A 17,150-nucleotide genomic window follows, 5' to 3' on the forward strand; every position below is an offset into this window, starting at 1 on the left:
CAGCCGTTTAAAATATAGGTGAAGTGAGGGATTTGGAGGGGCAGCCGTGGGGAGCTCGCACACGTGAACAAAATAGAGCGAGAACAAAAGAGGAGACGGGAAGCGCTTCGCCTCTCCAGAAGTCCTCCGAGTCCTCCAGTCCAACTTTAAACTGAGCTTGCGCATAACATCGCTGTACAGAATGGATCAGGGAATTACTGCAGAAAAAAATATCTAGTTTCCATCATCCTATGGTGTAACACACACACACACACACACACAGAGGTCTTAGAGTACATGTTGGAGGGTAAACAAGAAGAGGCTTATAACAAGAAAATGCTGCCTCTCTCTGGTGTGCTGTTGGGTGGTCTGCCTTGACACACAGCAGTAAAGAGCCTTCTGTGTGTGTGCGTGTGTGTGCGTGTGTGTGTGTGTGTGTGTGTGTGTGTGCATGTGAGGTGTGGGTCTCTGTTTGAAGTGAGCGTTATGCTGCTGTACATGAGTGAATATTTGTTTGTGTGAATGTTTATTATTTGCACATTTCGAGTGCGTCCTGTTTGCCTCAGTGTGCCAGTGTGAGCACATTTACAACAAACTCGCTGGCGTTTGCTTTTATGTTTGTGTGTCCTGTTGAATGTGTACATATACACATACATGTTTGTGTGTGTGTGTGTGTGTGTGTGAGTGACTTTACCTTCAGCCTGGGTGGCCACTTTGAGCGCTGCAGAAGTCTCTCCTTGGCCGTTACTGTTGTGTGCTACGACCCTGAAGCGGTACTTGGTGTCTGGCATGAGGTTCTGGATGGTGACCTGCATCTCTCCTGGACGGCTGGTGTTCACCACACGTTCCCTGATGTAAACAGTATTTTGCTTGATTAACATGTCAATATTATTAGTTCTCCTGCCAATGAACATATCAGTGAATCAACAAACTGACTCGAGCAGGAGTACAGAATGTACAGTATAAGCTCTTCATACAAAATGCCAAAGTTATGAATAAGTTATTTGATGCGATAAAAACATGGGAGACATGAGTATTACTGCACTGAACAAAATGGCAGCAGCAATTTCCAGCTTTTGCTCGATGACGGATCACTGAATATACAAAATTACAGCGCTGCCTTGATGTTCAGATGATATTATTTCAATATTATTGTGAATTTCAATCTCAATAATATTATAATTACCATTTTTTAAATTCATGTAATTTTGAAGGTATGGCAATTCAATTCATATTTCCAGGCTGTTTCCAGGATATAACTTTGGAATTAATAATATTATCTCCTTATTACAACACTACTATTAGCTGAGTATTACTGTTCTGAAAGATAATACTGTAAGACCAAATATCACCACACTATTACCACTGTTATAACTAATTGAATAACCTTAAATATGCACGTGAAATAACATTTTTACCATGATATTACTTCCTTATCACTTAAGTTTTAACCATAGCACGTAATCAGATGCATTTCTATGTCTGTATTTGTATGAAACTCGAACACAAAGTAAAACACCGGTGTTTGGAGACCAATTCTGCGACTTGCTCAAAGATATTTTAGCTGTGGAAAATCCTCTCAGCCTTTTTGAATTTTCTTTTATTCAGTAAATCCTCCACAGGAGAAGCTCAGTGGAATTTCAAAGAAATGAATGTTTTTGAACTGCAGGTTTGTGTATACTTCAATGTTTAAAAGATAATCCTTTAGGGAGTTTATTTTCTAATTAATGAACACTTAGTGCTTTAGCTGCTTTAATTACATATTTGTCAGAGTGGCCTGAGACTCCTGTACATGAATATGAAATATGTGTATTATACACCGCTGGATGACTGCAGTAATGTGTGTATTACTACACTCCTGACAGTACTTGTACAGTGTGAGTACTACCTGCTGATGCCCTCTGTGCTGTAGAAAACTGAGTAGGTTAAGTCGTCTCCATGTGGTTCAGCTGGTTGGCGCCAGGTCAGTTTGATGAAGCGGGTGGAAACCAGTGAAGCCACGACGTCTCGAGGGGCAGAGGGAGTGGGCCCCGCTGGACCGGCTATACCTCCGGAGCCTGGCGTTACATGGTCAGTAGTGTTAGGAGTCAGTGAAGGGGGAGGGAAAGAGGGCAGGGCTACATCTTTGGGTCGGGGAGGAGGTAGGAGAAAGGGATGGTGGGGGAGATGGGGAGGGACAGGAGACAGCAACAGCATTGGGAGTGGGGAGTGGGGGACACATTGTGCAGCAGCATCCAGGGGGGAACAGGTCGAGGAGAGGTAAGGAATGGAAATGGAAATGATAGTGAAACGAAAGAAGGAAGGAAACAAAAAGAAAAAACAAAATAACAACAACGTAACAAAAAAAAGACTTTTGGCGTGACAAGAAATAAAACACTCCTACTACACTCACAAAGCTCACAATTAAAAGCACAATACAAGGGGTACTACACATGCAAGTCTACACATAGCTTTCTAATGTAAGCACAGCGGGAGCAGAATAGTGTGTCATACATTCAGAGACTGGTTTTTTTTGCCAATCACTTAGTATTGAAAACAATCAGTTTGTGTTTTTGTGATATTTTACTAAAACTAAAATTGGCGAGGATGAAAGACTTTGTTTTGACAGAGACAAAGCCAACCTCTCTACCTCTCCTCCTAATGCACACACACACACACACACACACACAAACACACACAAACACAAAACGTCTATGTTTTCAGGAAATAGTTTGATTTCAGACACTATAATAACTAAAGACTAAACCCAACCTCACCAAAACCTGATTCTGGTGTCTCAAATCTCTCAAACAACATGTCAGGTGATGTTTTTTTTTTTTTAAATCTCTGCTGTCACTTTCCACAGCCTAACCACAGAAATGTTTGTGATTTCATTTGGTGTTTTTTTTTCTCTCCCTCTCTCTCATTTTTGAAGGAACAATCTGCGGTCAGACTCAGCGAGATCTGCTTTCCATTTGCCTGGCAAGTGGGTAAAACAAAACCATGAGGAAAAATTGTCAGTCTGCATGACATTTCCATTTGTTTGCAGGTCAGGGAAATTGACTGGAAGGCAAAACTAAAATACAAAACCGAAGCTAGCGTGGAGTGCAAACAGTGCATTATTAATACAGAAACTGAGTAGAAATGCACCCGCTGGCATATTTGTCTGTCACGGCATGTGGACTACCCACTAATTTTGCTTTCAATACTTGTTTACATTTCAAGTTTCAGTTCACTGACTTGATTGTGATCACAGTGATATGAAGAATTTGCTGACAGGTCTAAAGAATGACATGTCTGAACACATAAACAAACACATACACAGAATAATCCTGTAGAATATATCTGGCTCTGACCTTCTGCACCTTTAGCTCCAACTGGGAACATTTCTATGAAGGCGTTGTATTTGTATTTGTATACAGGATGTATTTAAAGTTCCTGATGGATCTGAACCATTCTATGAAAACAAAAATCTGATGATTTGTGCCCCAAATCAGGAGGCACATCCTTTGAAGGACCTTGTCCAGGTCTGGTCTGAGAGGGATCTTCCTTTTTCTCTGACCTTTGCATCATTACCTACGTTGAGCCACTACACTTACTGCAGCCACATTCTGTAGCTTCCTTGTTATCGTCAGCATACGACACAATGAATCATGGGACAGCTTGAACCCAGAGGGAACCACCCATCAGATCGTGTGGAGCTCATTGGAATGACACATTTGTCAGCCGTGTGTGAAGGAGTCTTTTACTCATGCTGCTGTGACAAGACTGATCTTTCAATGCAGCCTCTGAAGAACGCAGCCCCAGAATTGAGACACAGTTTTTGTATTAAGCCCCGCCTTCAGACGAAATTAAGATACCTGCTCAGACAGATGACTGAAGTAAAAAGGGTGTGTTTTCTAGTCTGTAGTCTAGTCTGTAAATCTCATGATAATTAAGGACGTCAATAATCTCTACTGAAAGCTACTGTTTCATTTCAAATCCAGTCGGCTGGACCAGAGCCAGCAACTATGAGAAACACATTGTTGTCCTAATTCTTTCTGAGTACAGAGTAAATTACCAGATGCTGAATGATGATCCTCGTTTTACACAACTATACACAAAGAGGAGAAAGAAAAAAACACACACACAACACAGTGGAGTCTCACGTACACTGGCGATTGGATTATCACAACATCAACAATCAGGTAATAACCCGGCTCATAGGACAAACAAAACCTTAAGCCTGTTTGTTGATAAGGAAGCACATCCTCCACGACACACACAAGACAACACAATGCAAGGAACATGGGGGAATCAATGTTGTACGACAACACAGTAATTACTGTAACAAATTATTATTCACCATGACAATGGAGATAAAGGTCCCTTCATAGTAAATCCATAAAAACCTACATTATCTTACAAAAGTACTAAGACTTTAAATATAATAATGGAGCAGAAGAGACAGGGGGATATGAAGAAAATAAATAAAGCATCCAGCTTCTCGAGCTCCACATGCATCGTAGCTCTTGCAGTATGTACAGTAGATATATGCAAGACCTAGATTCAACTAATAATAATAATGATAATTAAAAAAGAGAAATGAAAATTGACAAAATACATTTGAGTGACCTCTAATGGTCTGTTGCTGAATATAAAAACAGGGACAGAGTCAATTTCTTTCTACAGCTTTATCAAATAATGTACTTAACTATTCATCAGCAGATAACAAATCATTATAACACTGATAGAGTGGAAAAAAAGACCCAAAGATAAGATAGAATCTAAAGGGAATCAGTTACTGCCACTTTTAAAATTACGCTTATATAAAAGTGCTAGAGGCAAAAGTCAGCCAAAAAAAAAGATTTTATGCAAGCAGATCTGAATAAATTAGTTAATTTCTTGATATAATAGAGTGGGCATACTGATTGCACCATTTTGTAGTATTAAAAACTATAGGAAGGTTTAATTGCCTATCACAGTAACCAGAAGGGCCAAGCCTTACAACCTTATGCTGTGCTCCAGCTCATGAATAAAGTATTTAGTATCGCTGATCATCATTCATCCAACATTGAGAAACAGATTATTCACTAACATCCGAATCGATACAAAAATTGGCAAGATGTAGCTTCAGCTGTATTGTTTAAAAAAAAAAAAAAAATCTTTTTAAATATGAATTCATTATTTTTTTTAGCACAGCCCCAATAGACATATTTCAAAAGCAACTCTATTTTTGTTGCGACAGAAATATTACAGTTGTGGTATGGAAATCATTTCAGTGCAGTGAGAAAAAGTAAAGTGATAAAGCTCCAGTGCTGCTCCACAGACAAAGGCTTTTCAGAGGTCAGAGGGGGTTAGTTAAAATGGTGCTGGAAACAGGGCACTCTGTCTCACTGACATTTCATACCCTTGCCCACTGTGGATCACACAATAAAGGAACTGAGATAAGAGGTTGGATTTGTCTTTAGAAGCAAAAAGCAATACCACACTTTAGGAAAAAAAAATAACCCTGAAATCCAGGTCAGATTCGACCACACAGTTGAGCCTGCTTAGAAGTACAAAGTGGAATAAGCCATGGAAGGAAGCGATGTAGTCTTCACACACCTCGTCAGCTACAGGTAATTGACATGCTGGGCAGTTTTTGCTGTGCTTCTGACAATCTGTCTTGTACATGCGTGCCTCGGACTGTTACAGTAAGGAGGTGTCAGCCTCCCACTACCACTGCCAAGCTCTATTCATAGCTGATTAATAGTGCCATTAGTCTCTGCGCCAGAGGTAATGAATGTCTGGCATTACGGCTTAACGAGGAAGGTTACTCCAGATCTGCATAATAAATCTGTGAAACTGATACACACAAAGAAACACACAGCAAAGAATTCGTCTTAATATTCAACTAAAGTAAAAGCTCTCTCAAATTAAAATAATTGGCGTAGTGTTAAACTTTAGAATGAAGTCTCCTGACTTAAATGTTTATCTTGTGTCGTCGACTCATACATAATCCGTGTTCCCGTTTGAGCACAAGTGTAACATTACACCAAGAAGTTTTCCTCATCGTCTGGGTCTGAGTCCACAGATAAGAGCGCCTACCTCACAGGCTCAGACTATGCAACTCCACAAAAGACAGCATAAATCTACCGATTACACATATCTGCCAGAAGCACCCACAGCTCTGTGACTACAGATAGCCTTTTCAGAGAGAATTCAGCAGGCCATGCCAGCCTTTCACAAAACGGATTTTCTCAAGGCTAGTTTCCATGTCTAATGTGGTTGGTAATGATGGCCGCATGAGAGGCAGATCCTGCACAATGCTAATGGTCCATTACAGAGTCACTACTACTCATCCGCCACAGAAAAGAAGAATGAACAGAGCAAGTGCGGACATTATCCTCGGAAAACATGAAAACGCGCCTTCAGAAAGAGCAACACAAAGCAGAATGATGATTAAAACTCTGTCACGTTTCATATGAAAACGCAGTGGTTGCATAGTGAAGCAACACCTTACTACAAACTGATCAGAAATGTTTGAATGTGAGGGTGATTACAGAGAAATAATAACTCCATCTGACCAAGATACAAACGCGTGGAGACATTCTTCTACCAGAACGTCAAGATATAGGAAGAACAGAGTGGGATGAATAAAGGGGGAGCAAAAGAGTTGAATTCAGAGGATGAATTCAGGCCTTCATATACAAGTCTCCAAGCTGCAAAGTCCCATTGATTGTACTGTATATAAAGATAGATGATTTGACAGAGGGAAGGTAAATTATGAGTGAAAGAAAGAAAGAAAGAAAGAATGAGATAAGGCCAGACTCATGACATTTGTGCTCCTTCACATGCACACAAAGGCAACTATAAGTCAGGAAGAGAAGACGAACGTTTCAAGTTCAGACTGAGAGGTGAAGAGTGAAGTAGTGAGAGAGAAAAAGGCTGACCAAGCTAGAAGTGGGTTCATTTCACCTCCTTTTATGACAATAATAAATTACATTTTTAAACAGTGATAGCGCTCGCGACAAAGAAGGAAAACCAATTACATCAACAAAAGAAATGTCATATGTTCATCAATAATGAATAAAAAAGCTTTGTGCACAAAGGCAAATAATAAAACACCTGGTGATTTCAGGGCAGAGACACACCTTGTGGGATTATAAGATTTATCTGAATTGTATCCAGACATTTTATATAATCCGAGGGAGGAAACTGACAGATACAGTATCAGATTGCTGATGGGTGCAGCGTATCAGTATCTGCACACATTCCATCCTGCTGCGATTATCACAGACAGTCGGGATTAAAGTGCAGCTCCAACCACGTTAGACCTTAAACTGACAAGGTTTTTGTCATCATCATAATCCAGAGGATAAAAACACACTAAAGTCTTTGTTTCTCAAAATATTCTCCCAAAAATGTGAGACAGCATCTCCCTTGCTTTCATTTTTTTAGGTCATGCTCTCAATGATTGGGAAAGAAAGTTTGAAATTTGGCACATTCCCCTGGAGAGAAATATGATTTTATTAATTAAAAATAATACATGGAAATATCAAAAATGTATGATTTTTCTCCTCATTAAGTCGTTAGTGGGGGCAAAAAGAAATCCAGCAGCAATTTATAGGCAATGATGATAGTGATGATGAGGCCAGAAGGGACACATCAAAGGCAAATTAGGAGGAATAACTTCGAAAGGTCAGCATTTACATGGTCATGCACAGAATATTGAAATGGGGGAATTTAGGCTTTTGATTGTACAACCAGCTAATACTATTGCTGCTGCGTCCCTGGGCATCATTAAAGTGTGAAAGGTCAATGTTCTGACAAAACAACATTTAAAAGCATCTTAATACTGCTCATCCACTAGAATAAACACGGCCCATAAATGCTGATCTGAAGGGGCTTGGAGTGGGTCACAGATTTATACTGTTTACGTCTCCACGCTCCCTGAAGGCTCCGAGGCAGCAGAGACAAAGTGGGGCGCAAAAGGACCCAGCTGATACTTCAGAGGGGCTCCTGGATGCCATGTGGTGATGCACTAAATACTTTAGTAGGAGGGAGGTGTTTGCACTACGGTCTCTTTATCAGGTGGTTAAAACTTCCTAAAGCCTACACGTGCTTATTTTATCAAAGAGAAAGCCTTCCCTTTGAAACCCTGCAGCTATTTCCTTTTAAATGGGACAGTTTGCTCAATTTTACATTTATCTTGCTTTTCACATCCAAAATCAACATTCTCAAACTCCCTGTGGGCTTACATAAACAAGTAGAAGGCTTTTGTATGGGGGTGCGTTTTGGCTGGGTTGATGGGTATGTCTGCGTTTGCATCAACTCTTGGCCCTCGGGGCAATTTACTTTCTGGTAACTTGGGTTTCATAAAGTGACAATCCCTGCTCTGCATTCTCAAAATAAACACTGAGCACAAGGTTTCATGTAAGGGAATGTGAAAAACGTGCCATATAATATATACTCTACTGAGACAGAAAACACACACCAGAGGATCCTCAGATCCCTAAAATAAAACACATTTGGAAATGATGGTTGTAATCCACTAGTCCTTCACCATCAAAACACATGTACTCCCATGATCCATGAGCCACTGGTGGGTTTATTTGGGTGTGATGCACTTGTTCCTCTGGACGCCTTGCTTCAACACACAGAAACATGCACGATCCTGAGGCCAACAGCTGCTCGCTCAGGCATGGTATGCAAATTAAACTGTGCAACTATGGTATACAATGTACCCCCACCCCACCCCCCCTTTGGTATATGTGCATCATATGCATCGTGTGCTCCATATGCTGGATGTGAGTGGAACGCGAGGCCTCGTGGGTCTGCCTCTCACACAGATTGGAAGAGCCAATGATGTTGCTCATCTCCAGAGAATTTCACCCCCAATGCCCACAAATGGAAACATGCTTTTCCCTCTGCATTGCCCGCCTTTGTGTCCTATTACCTTGGAGGTACACAAACATAATTCAACCTTTCCGGGGGGATGGGAGCAAGCCTGGAATCAAGTAATTGATTTACAGTGTGTGTGTGTGTTTGTGTGTACAATTGCACACTTTCATGAATAAAATGAGTGAAGCTGAAACACTAGAAAAGGACTGAAAAGGTCAAATAGGATGTTTGCAGAAGTGGGAGCAGCTGCGTCCCCCTTGGGAAACTCACTATCAAAGAGACCACCTAATCAAACTCTCCCCAATAAAACAGCCTGCCTGGCTTATACCTACTGAGAAGCGGGGATCACACCCTGTTAGCAGGCAGCAGGGTGCACACAGCCCACTGGGATGTCTCACTACTCTACTTTTAGCTTATGGAAACTGGGAGGCTCAGTGGAGAGAGGGGAGCGGTTGCTAACAGGAAAAATAAAAGCTCCAGCTTTGGTGGCGCTGCACACACACACACACACACACACACGGGTCAGCTGCCTGCAGCTAAGGGAAGGGTGTGAAGGGAAAGTGATGTTTTTGAGCCATGTGGTACTTCCAGTTACTGCACCCAGAGGACTGTCTGTGTCCAAAACCATCAGATTGACATCCTTGATGAGTGTGTGTTGGGCGTGAGTTCATGAGCTGTGTAAAACAAACTGCCAGGGGAAAAAATAAGAAGCAGATTGCACACATACAGTCGGGCCTAAAAGTGGTGTTGATAACAAGGCTGACCTTCAACAAACAGCACCGACACAGGTACTGAGGGCTATTTTAATCCTGCTTTTGTCTTTCCTGTGCAGAACAAGAGCAAAACAGTCATCCATAACATTTTGCAGTTAGCACTTTGGGCGACAGACCATTTATAAATGAGGCAAAGCCTTTTGCCACGGTTGAGTAAATATAACCCATAGAAAAGTTCAGCCGCTGCTGTGAGAGCCTCAGCTTGTAAAAACACACACACACACACACACACACACACACTCACTCACTCACCGCCTCCCTGGGGAGACAGAGCCACAACACAAACACTTAACTTGCCATCAGCGCCTGCACATAACACAAATTTGGTAGAAGCTGATTTTAGCCCCTCACAATAAATTCCGGCTACAATTTCTCTGATCACCTCCCGCCAGTCGCCGGTGGGGAAACTCATTCACTAATCACTAATCGCTATCACTAACATGGCACTTATGCAAACGACAAGATATTTTGTTTGTGTGTATTTCTCCATGCGCACATTTCAGGATTATTATTATTTATCCCCAAATTTGAATTTCAATATGTTTCGCTGCGAGGCAGAATTTAGCGGAATATCTTCACATTTGCATATAATTAAAATTCGCCATCAAATGCCTTTAATCTGTTTTCTATTCCCTTTTCACGATCACAGCCATTTAAAAACACAACTACTGTGTGCCAAATAAAACAACAATATTAACATATTTGTTTAATCAACCGTAATCCACCAAGAGCAAGTCATACTCGATAGTGCAAGTTAAGATAAGGGGCCTATTATAATATCACCCACAGCTACAAGGGATAAATTAATAATTAGCTGTTAGAAAACAGGTACATGCAGTTTATTGATTTTTTTTAAAAGTGGAAAATGACTTATAGAGTACTTTGGAATGCCTGTCTAGAATTGTATGTGCCCCTGAATGTGCTATATGGAGTGTGTGTGCAGTCGCCAGCATAAATCTGCTATTATGACAGACGTGCATATGGAAACAGAGTCAAGGAGAACAAGTGCGGCCTTGACCTGATGAATGCAGGCTTGAACAAATAACGAGAATCACCTTTATTTGGATCAGTCCATCAACGTGAATTACTTTGACCTCGTGAAGCCGATCATCACAGGGTGAAAAAAGCACGTGTGACCATATGTGTGCATGTAGCAGCGTGCGACGTGTTGTTTAGCTGTCACATTTTTACACCGGTGCCTGCTGTTACACTCTGAGTACAGTGGGTGCCAACAGCAAACATGGCAATCCCAGCATTGTGCTGACACATTCGTATGCTCACACCGTTACACGCTGGCTCCAGCTGGCCTGACTGTGACCCTGATAGAAGATGATGGCGCACACTGTAATCCCTGAAGTGACTGAGCCCAAGCTTTTATACCGAGCATGATTGAGTGTGAGGCTGGAGGGGAAGGGTCTTTCAGCAGGCTCTTCTCACTTATCGGTATGAACAGGGAATCCATGCGTTTCTCTGAAGTAATGGAGTGATTCCCTCTGCCTGTGGTGTCTGTTGACAGCGTGGAAAGAGTATATCTTTATGCTTCGTCTACTCTCTACTTGACCAAACTTTCTCACCCTCTTTATTATTTAATCATGATCTACAGTTACATTTTATATTATTACGTTTTGGAACAGAAGGTGCAGGAATTTAAAAGTTTTTTTCTGCTGTTTGTTGTTTGACTGTGTATAACAGAATTGCTGCTGGCAGCCAGGTCTGTCCATAACAGCTTTCTTGAGTTTACAGTCAGCACACTGAGATGGCTTTTTGATGTTGTGGTTGTTTCTAACAAGTTAATATTTTGACTCTGTTTCTTTTTTTTTGTCGTTGTTGTTGTTGTTGTTGTTTCTTTTTAACTAGAAACAACTTCATTTCCCAGTAGGAGTCATTGCTGGTCACAGTCTTTGCTTTTTGCTCTGCAATGTTTTGCTCTGTTTGCACAGGCTGAGTGACTTTCCAGGAAACTGGAGTGCTTTATTCATTTTGTTAAAGTTTTAGTTATTAGAACAGCAGCACAGAGGGCTACTTTTGTTTTCAGATCTGTTACAGGCAAGGTTAAACTACCTCTTCCAGTGTTGTAAATTAACTACAGCTAAAGAAAACGTGTGTGTTTTGCCTTGACTATTGAAACCAGTCTGAGGTTACATCTGTGGTGGGCGTTAATTGCGCAGATCACAGTCAGTGAGACATCTACTCTCTGAAGCTCACGGCAGTGCAAAGTCAAACACAGACAGCGACTCTTGGTTTCTGTGTCATATCACACTGAGATCTGTCTGCTCAAGTCTGCCGTAATGAATTGATTCACTAATGAAGTTATGGTACATGCAGCTCTCCTAATTTCCTTCCCAGTATCTGCCCATGTCTGTCTTCGTCAGCTACACCTCTGGGGGCAGCACACATGTCACTTGATCATGCAGTCTTAATGCCTGCACCACGGTAACTAAGCACTACAGGGAGTGACAATGTATCTCCATCGCTCAGTGTGGGTCTGGTACCACTGAGAGGAGGGGAGGACAGCGCTCTTCTGCTCACTGCCACAGGTCTGAGAGAGGAAGGGAGGAAGAGGGAGGGAGGGAGGGATGGGAAAATAATGGCAACATGGCTGAATAAGAGAAGACAAAGCCAAAGGAGGTGGGAAGAACAGAGAGAAGTGAAGAGAATGGGAAGGAAAGAAAGATGAAAGAGAAGAATAAAGTGCTTACAGCTCTGCTGTAGAATATTATAGAGTGAACAGCATCATACGTAATGCATGCTCTGTCCTTCATCATAAAATAACTCCAATCGTTTGCTCGGAACCCCCGTCTCCCTTGGTTTTTCTCCAACGTGAGTTTGGCCAAATATATGTAGTGAAATGTCTTCAGTTGTGACCAAAACAGCCTGAGAGCTAAGACGAGCTGTATTTCCTCATAATATACAGAGGAGAGTGGAGTAGAGAGGAGTATTTCATTTGGTATTACCATCACAGTGTATGAAGTGGCAAGAAAACATATTCACATGCAAATGGACAAACATCTCTGGAATTTATTCAAACATAAAAAAAAGCAACAACAAAAAACAAACACTGGAGTGCATCCACTTCCATCCACTATAGTTCTGCCTGGATGGTTTGCTTTCAGGTGAATGAATCTTAAGAGGTGGGTACCAAATAGTTTCCACGCTGTTATGACACTTTATATTGGTTTTACAAATAAAAATGTAAAAAAATAATTCTAAATGTTAAGTTATGCAGCTCTACACTTATAAAGAGCAAACCAGGGCAGCTAACCAAAAAAAACTAAACTAAATATTTGTTTCAGCTCTGCACATAAAGCAACCACATTGTAAAATGTGCATATACATTTTTGGGCACCTCCTCATCACACTTCAAACACAGCCTCGGTCTTTTTTGAGTATATGTAAAGTCATATAAACACATGCTTTGTCTAGGCGTGTACAACTTCAAAGATGTCTACTACCACTACTATTTTACCAGTACCATTCAACATGCCTTTAATATACCAAGGCAGAGGAAAACTGTTGCTACACAATAAATAATGTGACAATAACCGATGAATAAAGAAATCCACAGCACACCTTTAGCCGACTAACCTCCCTCATTTTCATTGTGCCTATACAGTGGAGATGTAGACAAACTGTCAGCAGTAAATCATTAATAACACCCACTAGTGACTTTATGTGTAGTTTAGCAAGCAAAGGGTGGGTGAGTCTGCTGCAGAGGTGTAATAAAACCTCAGGAAATGTTGAGTCAAATTTGTTAATGAGGACATTTCTTAATTAGTCCAGACTTTTTATTGATTGAAACTACTGTTGAACTCGCTGTTGAACCCAAAATAGGTTTCTGTCAGTCTCTCTGACACAAACTTCTAGAATAATTAAGGTCTTTATGTGGCAGCTTTACAGAAGGCATTATACTGCATATGTATGCCTCCTTTAAGACCACATTTGACCACATTTGTCCAGGAAAATTGTCCAAGACTGCAATCTAAGTTTGACCTGCACTCTCTAAAAACCTGTGGTATTCAATGTTCCAGTTGTTAGCTGAACCTTAATGTGTGTGTGTGTTTTTTTAATGTACACATGCTTTTCAAACAATAACCTGTTGCCAAAGACTAGAGTTCAAAGGTAGAGCACATATCACTATAAATAACTGGTTCCTGGTTCCATTCCAAAACACCCACAGTGAGAATCATCAATGATCATTCATCATTTAACTGCAGCTGACAGTGTCAAGATGCAAACATTATGGACACTAATGAATATCAGCCAACTTGCAGCCACCGGGTGTTTGGAAGAAGCTCACCCCCATTGATTTCCCTGTTGGGTGAAGACAACTTTATCCCTGTGACAAGCCCTGGCTTATCTAACAGACAGACAGACAGACAGGCAGACAGACAGACAGACAGACAGACAGATTTCCTGGCTCAGGATGATTCAAACCTGGCAGGTGTGAGGGCGGCAGAGTTATCTGGGTAAAACACACAGGGGCAGCAAAGAGCAGGGGGGTGACTGTGAAGTGGACAAAGATGTCCAGCTGTGGGAATACAGGGGCAATATTCACACCAGCACAAATAACATAAAGCCCAGCATTCTGGATTATCACAGACAGCAGGTGTCTGTGAAAGACAAGGAGAGAGAATGGAACAGGAAGAGGTGAAAAATGGTGGCAGGCAGCAGCAGAATGGTGTGTCTCTACTCAGACGTATACAAAGACAGAGAGAGGGATATAACAGAGAGACTGAGCACAGAAATATTCATCAACTAGAACTAAAAGAGATCAAATGAACCTCACATCACAGAGGCGTTCCCACAAAATACAAACAGCCGTGGAAATTGAGCTGATTTCAAACATGTTCTCATTGATTCGCCATTTGCAGTCACAAATTGCACCTTTGAGATAGGAAATTACTTTGACCCAGCGAAGCAAGCATTTGTGGAGAGTGTTGTCATGGTTGTGTCTATATAAGCACCAAATGTCAACAATTTACAAGAAGAATAAATAGTGTCACTGTGATGTGACTCGCAAAAAAAATGTAAAAAAAGCAAAGGATTCTCTGAAATATTTAGGCATTACACAGTCATTCATTTCTTAGACAGCTCCACAGCTGTGTCACTAATCCATCCACTTATCATCAACTCCAACAAAAAAACGAAGGAAAGTCTTGGGGACCATGTAACATGACAAATCCTTTATCAGTCGTGTCGAACACAGGTGACACAATGAGCTGCTGGTTATTATTATTACTTAATGTCCTTCAATCAGAGCGAGGATACAGCTGTGTGTGTGTGCATGTGTATGGGCATGGGGGGGGGAGAACTGGTTGGACACTACTATTCTAATCCATTAGCCACCTGCTTTAAGTGAGGGAAAATTCATGCCTGATTAATTTCCCCATCTTCCACCATCTTCAGCCAGCCTGAGCCAACAGCATGCAGTGACTGTAATATACAGACATAAAAACCCTGCTTTTTCAGCTGCATTTGCATCATGTTTGCCTTCATTTCCCATCACTGTTTATTGTTCCTTCACTTTTTCCACCCTGTTATTTTATTTAGATAATGCTTGTTTCCAGTGAAATTGTGTTATTATATTGATTTGCTTTAGTTGGTTTGTGAAGAGGTTTCTTTCCTGCCCCGTGGGTTGGACTATGATTATAATAACTTGAAAATGATTTCAAATCTAGCTTATATTACATTTTCTCTAATGGTCAAAGGTAATGAAATAAAAGAACCCCAAGTACAGGGAAGTTGAATAATTTATTTTTACATTTGCTTCTTATTACAGGCACATTTCGTCTGTGCTTCTAGCCACAATCCTTGGGGCATGCTTTTGTTTTACTCCACATGCAGCGACTACACTCTAGGAATTTGCTTTGAAACCTCTCGTTTGGCTTCAAGGGAAAATGTACAGCAAGAAAGACTGTACTGCAGCTGTGCAGGTTCATCACTTTAATAGCATATAGCATTTTGTTTAGTCTCTAGTTCTCTGCTGAAATGAGGCCTTTGCATTACTAATAGCCCATTTCCACTGGTAAAAACATTTTTAATCCCAAGTTTAAATAGATTATTGACCAGTGGTAATGTATTTAAATGGAATTCACTCCAGGGTCAAATGACATGTGGGTTTTTATCGGCTTGGGCTCTGATTGTCAATAGTGGGAACACAAGACCCAGGTGAACATGCTCATTTCTATATCTGTTTTTGTCATTTCTAGTGCAACATCTTCCTGCTGTTAGCTTAGCAATTAGCAATAGTTTTAGTGAACTTTAGGCTTTACAAAATGGGGCAGTGCTCAAAACTTGTTTTTTGAAGTTAATTTTACTTTCTGTTGAGTGTGAACAAGGAATTGCAGTTAAAGATAAAAATAGTAATGCCTATAGTATTGTTACTGAGCTCCACTGTGGTTTTTTTTTTTGCCCAGGCTCGTTAGCAACGTCACATTTCATGCAAACAAAAATGTAAAAAAAGTTAAGTTATGCGACTCTACACTTATAAAGAGCAGTTAACAAAAAAACTAAACTAAATATTTGTTTCAGCTCTGCACATAAAGCAACCACATTGTAAAATGTGCATATACATTTTTGGGCACCTCCTCATCACACTTCAAACGCAGCAACATCTTCCTGCTGTTAGCTTAGCAATTAGCAATGGTTTTAGTGAACTTTACGCTTTACAAAATGGGGCAGTGCTCAAAAATTGTTTTTTTAAGTTACTTTCTGTTGAGTGTGAACAAGGAATTGCAGTTAAAGATAAAAATAATAACGACTATAGTATTTTTTCCCAAAGCTCGTTAGAGTGACGAAGGGGTGAAAAAAAAAAAACACCACAGGGCAGAAAATGAGAACGTGTTAATGACTTTTTAAAGTGGGTTTACTCCATTAAAATGCAGACTATGTTTCAGGTATCTTTATTTAAGTTCTGTGAAATGTAGAGATGTGGAATGGACCGTTTGCCCCAGATAAACTGTACACCCCTTTTCCCTCTGAGTCACATCTGGCCTAACAAAATTCCAGTGCTTTCATTTCACTGTTCACTACACATTCTTACTTTACTACTTCCTCACACCTTCACAGACACCTGAGGAACCTATAACATCCGTTTAGATGTTTCCAAAAACAAGAACGTGCGGAGGAAACCAGGAGATGGTTTTTCCGTTTATCATCTTTCTCAAGAGCCAGCTCAGGGGCCAGAACAACATATGCTTTATCTATATGATTGAACTTTATCATAACATTCCCTGTCTTTCATAATTTTAGCACTGAAGCACCAAATTTTTGTTTGCCTTTTTCCTCATACATAAAGCGATTTTGCACGAGTTATCTAAGACTAGTGTGATTTGCAATGGCGAGTGGCGTACCGTGATCCAAGATGATGAGCTGGGCACTGGACTGGATGTTGCCAGCATCATTTTCTGCAAGGCACTGGTAAAAACCCTCATCTGACTTGACGAGACCCAAAACCTGCAGGTTGTGCTCCTTCTACAGAACAGGAAGGAGAAGAACAATAAAAGAGAAAATGAACAATGGTGGTTAATAATAATGCAACAAGTAGCACAAGTA

The 17,150-nt window shown here is 40.7% G+C and overlaps 1 protein-coding gene across 11 annotated transcripts in view; it reads right to left on the minus strand.

Annotated features, from left to right (window-relative positions):
* Nucleotides 1–17,150, minus strand: part of neo1a (neogenin 1a) — a 153,149-nt gene that overhangs the window by 27,083 nt on the left and 108,916 nt on the right. For 10 of the 11 annotated variants that reach the window (XM_058628526.1, XM_058628534.1, XM_058628529.1 and 7 more), the window contains exons 7-9: nucleotides 16,949–17,069; nucleotides 1,868–2,102; nucleotides 674–828 (exon numbers count right to left, since the gene is read on the minus strand). In XM_058628526.1, the coding sequence (XP_058484509.1) occupies nucleotides 674–828; nucleotides 1,868–2,102; nucleotides 16,949–17,069 (511 nt within the window). The remainder of the gene's footprint in view (nucleotides 1–673; nucleotides 829–1,867; nucleotides 2,103–16,948; nucleotides 17,070–17,150) is intronic. The other variant, XM_058628532.1, reaches the window with a different exon arrangement.

The sequence above is a fragment of the Solea solea genome, chromosome 5, assembly GCF_958295425.1.
Source record: "Solea solea chromosome 5, fSolSol10.1, whole genome shotgun sequence".
Lineage (NCBI taxonomy): Eukaryota > Metazoa > Chordata > Actinopteri > Pleuronectiformes > Soleidae > Solea > Solea solea.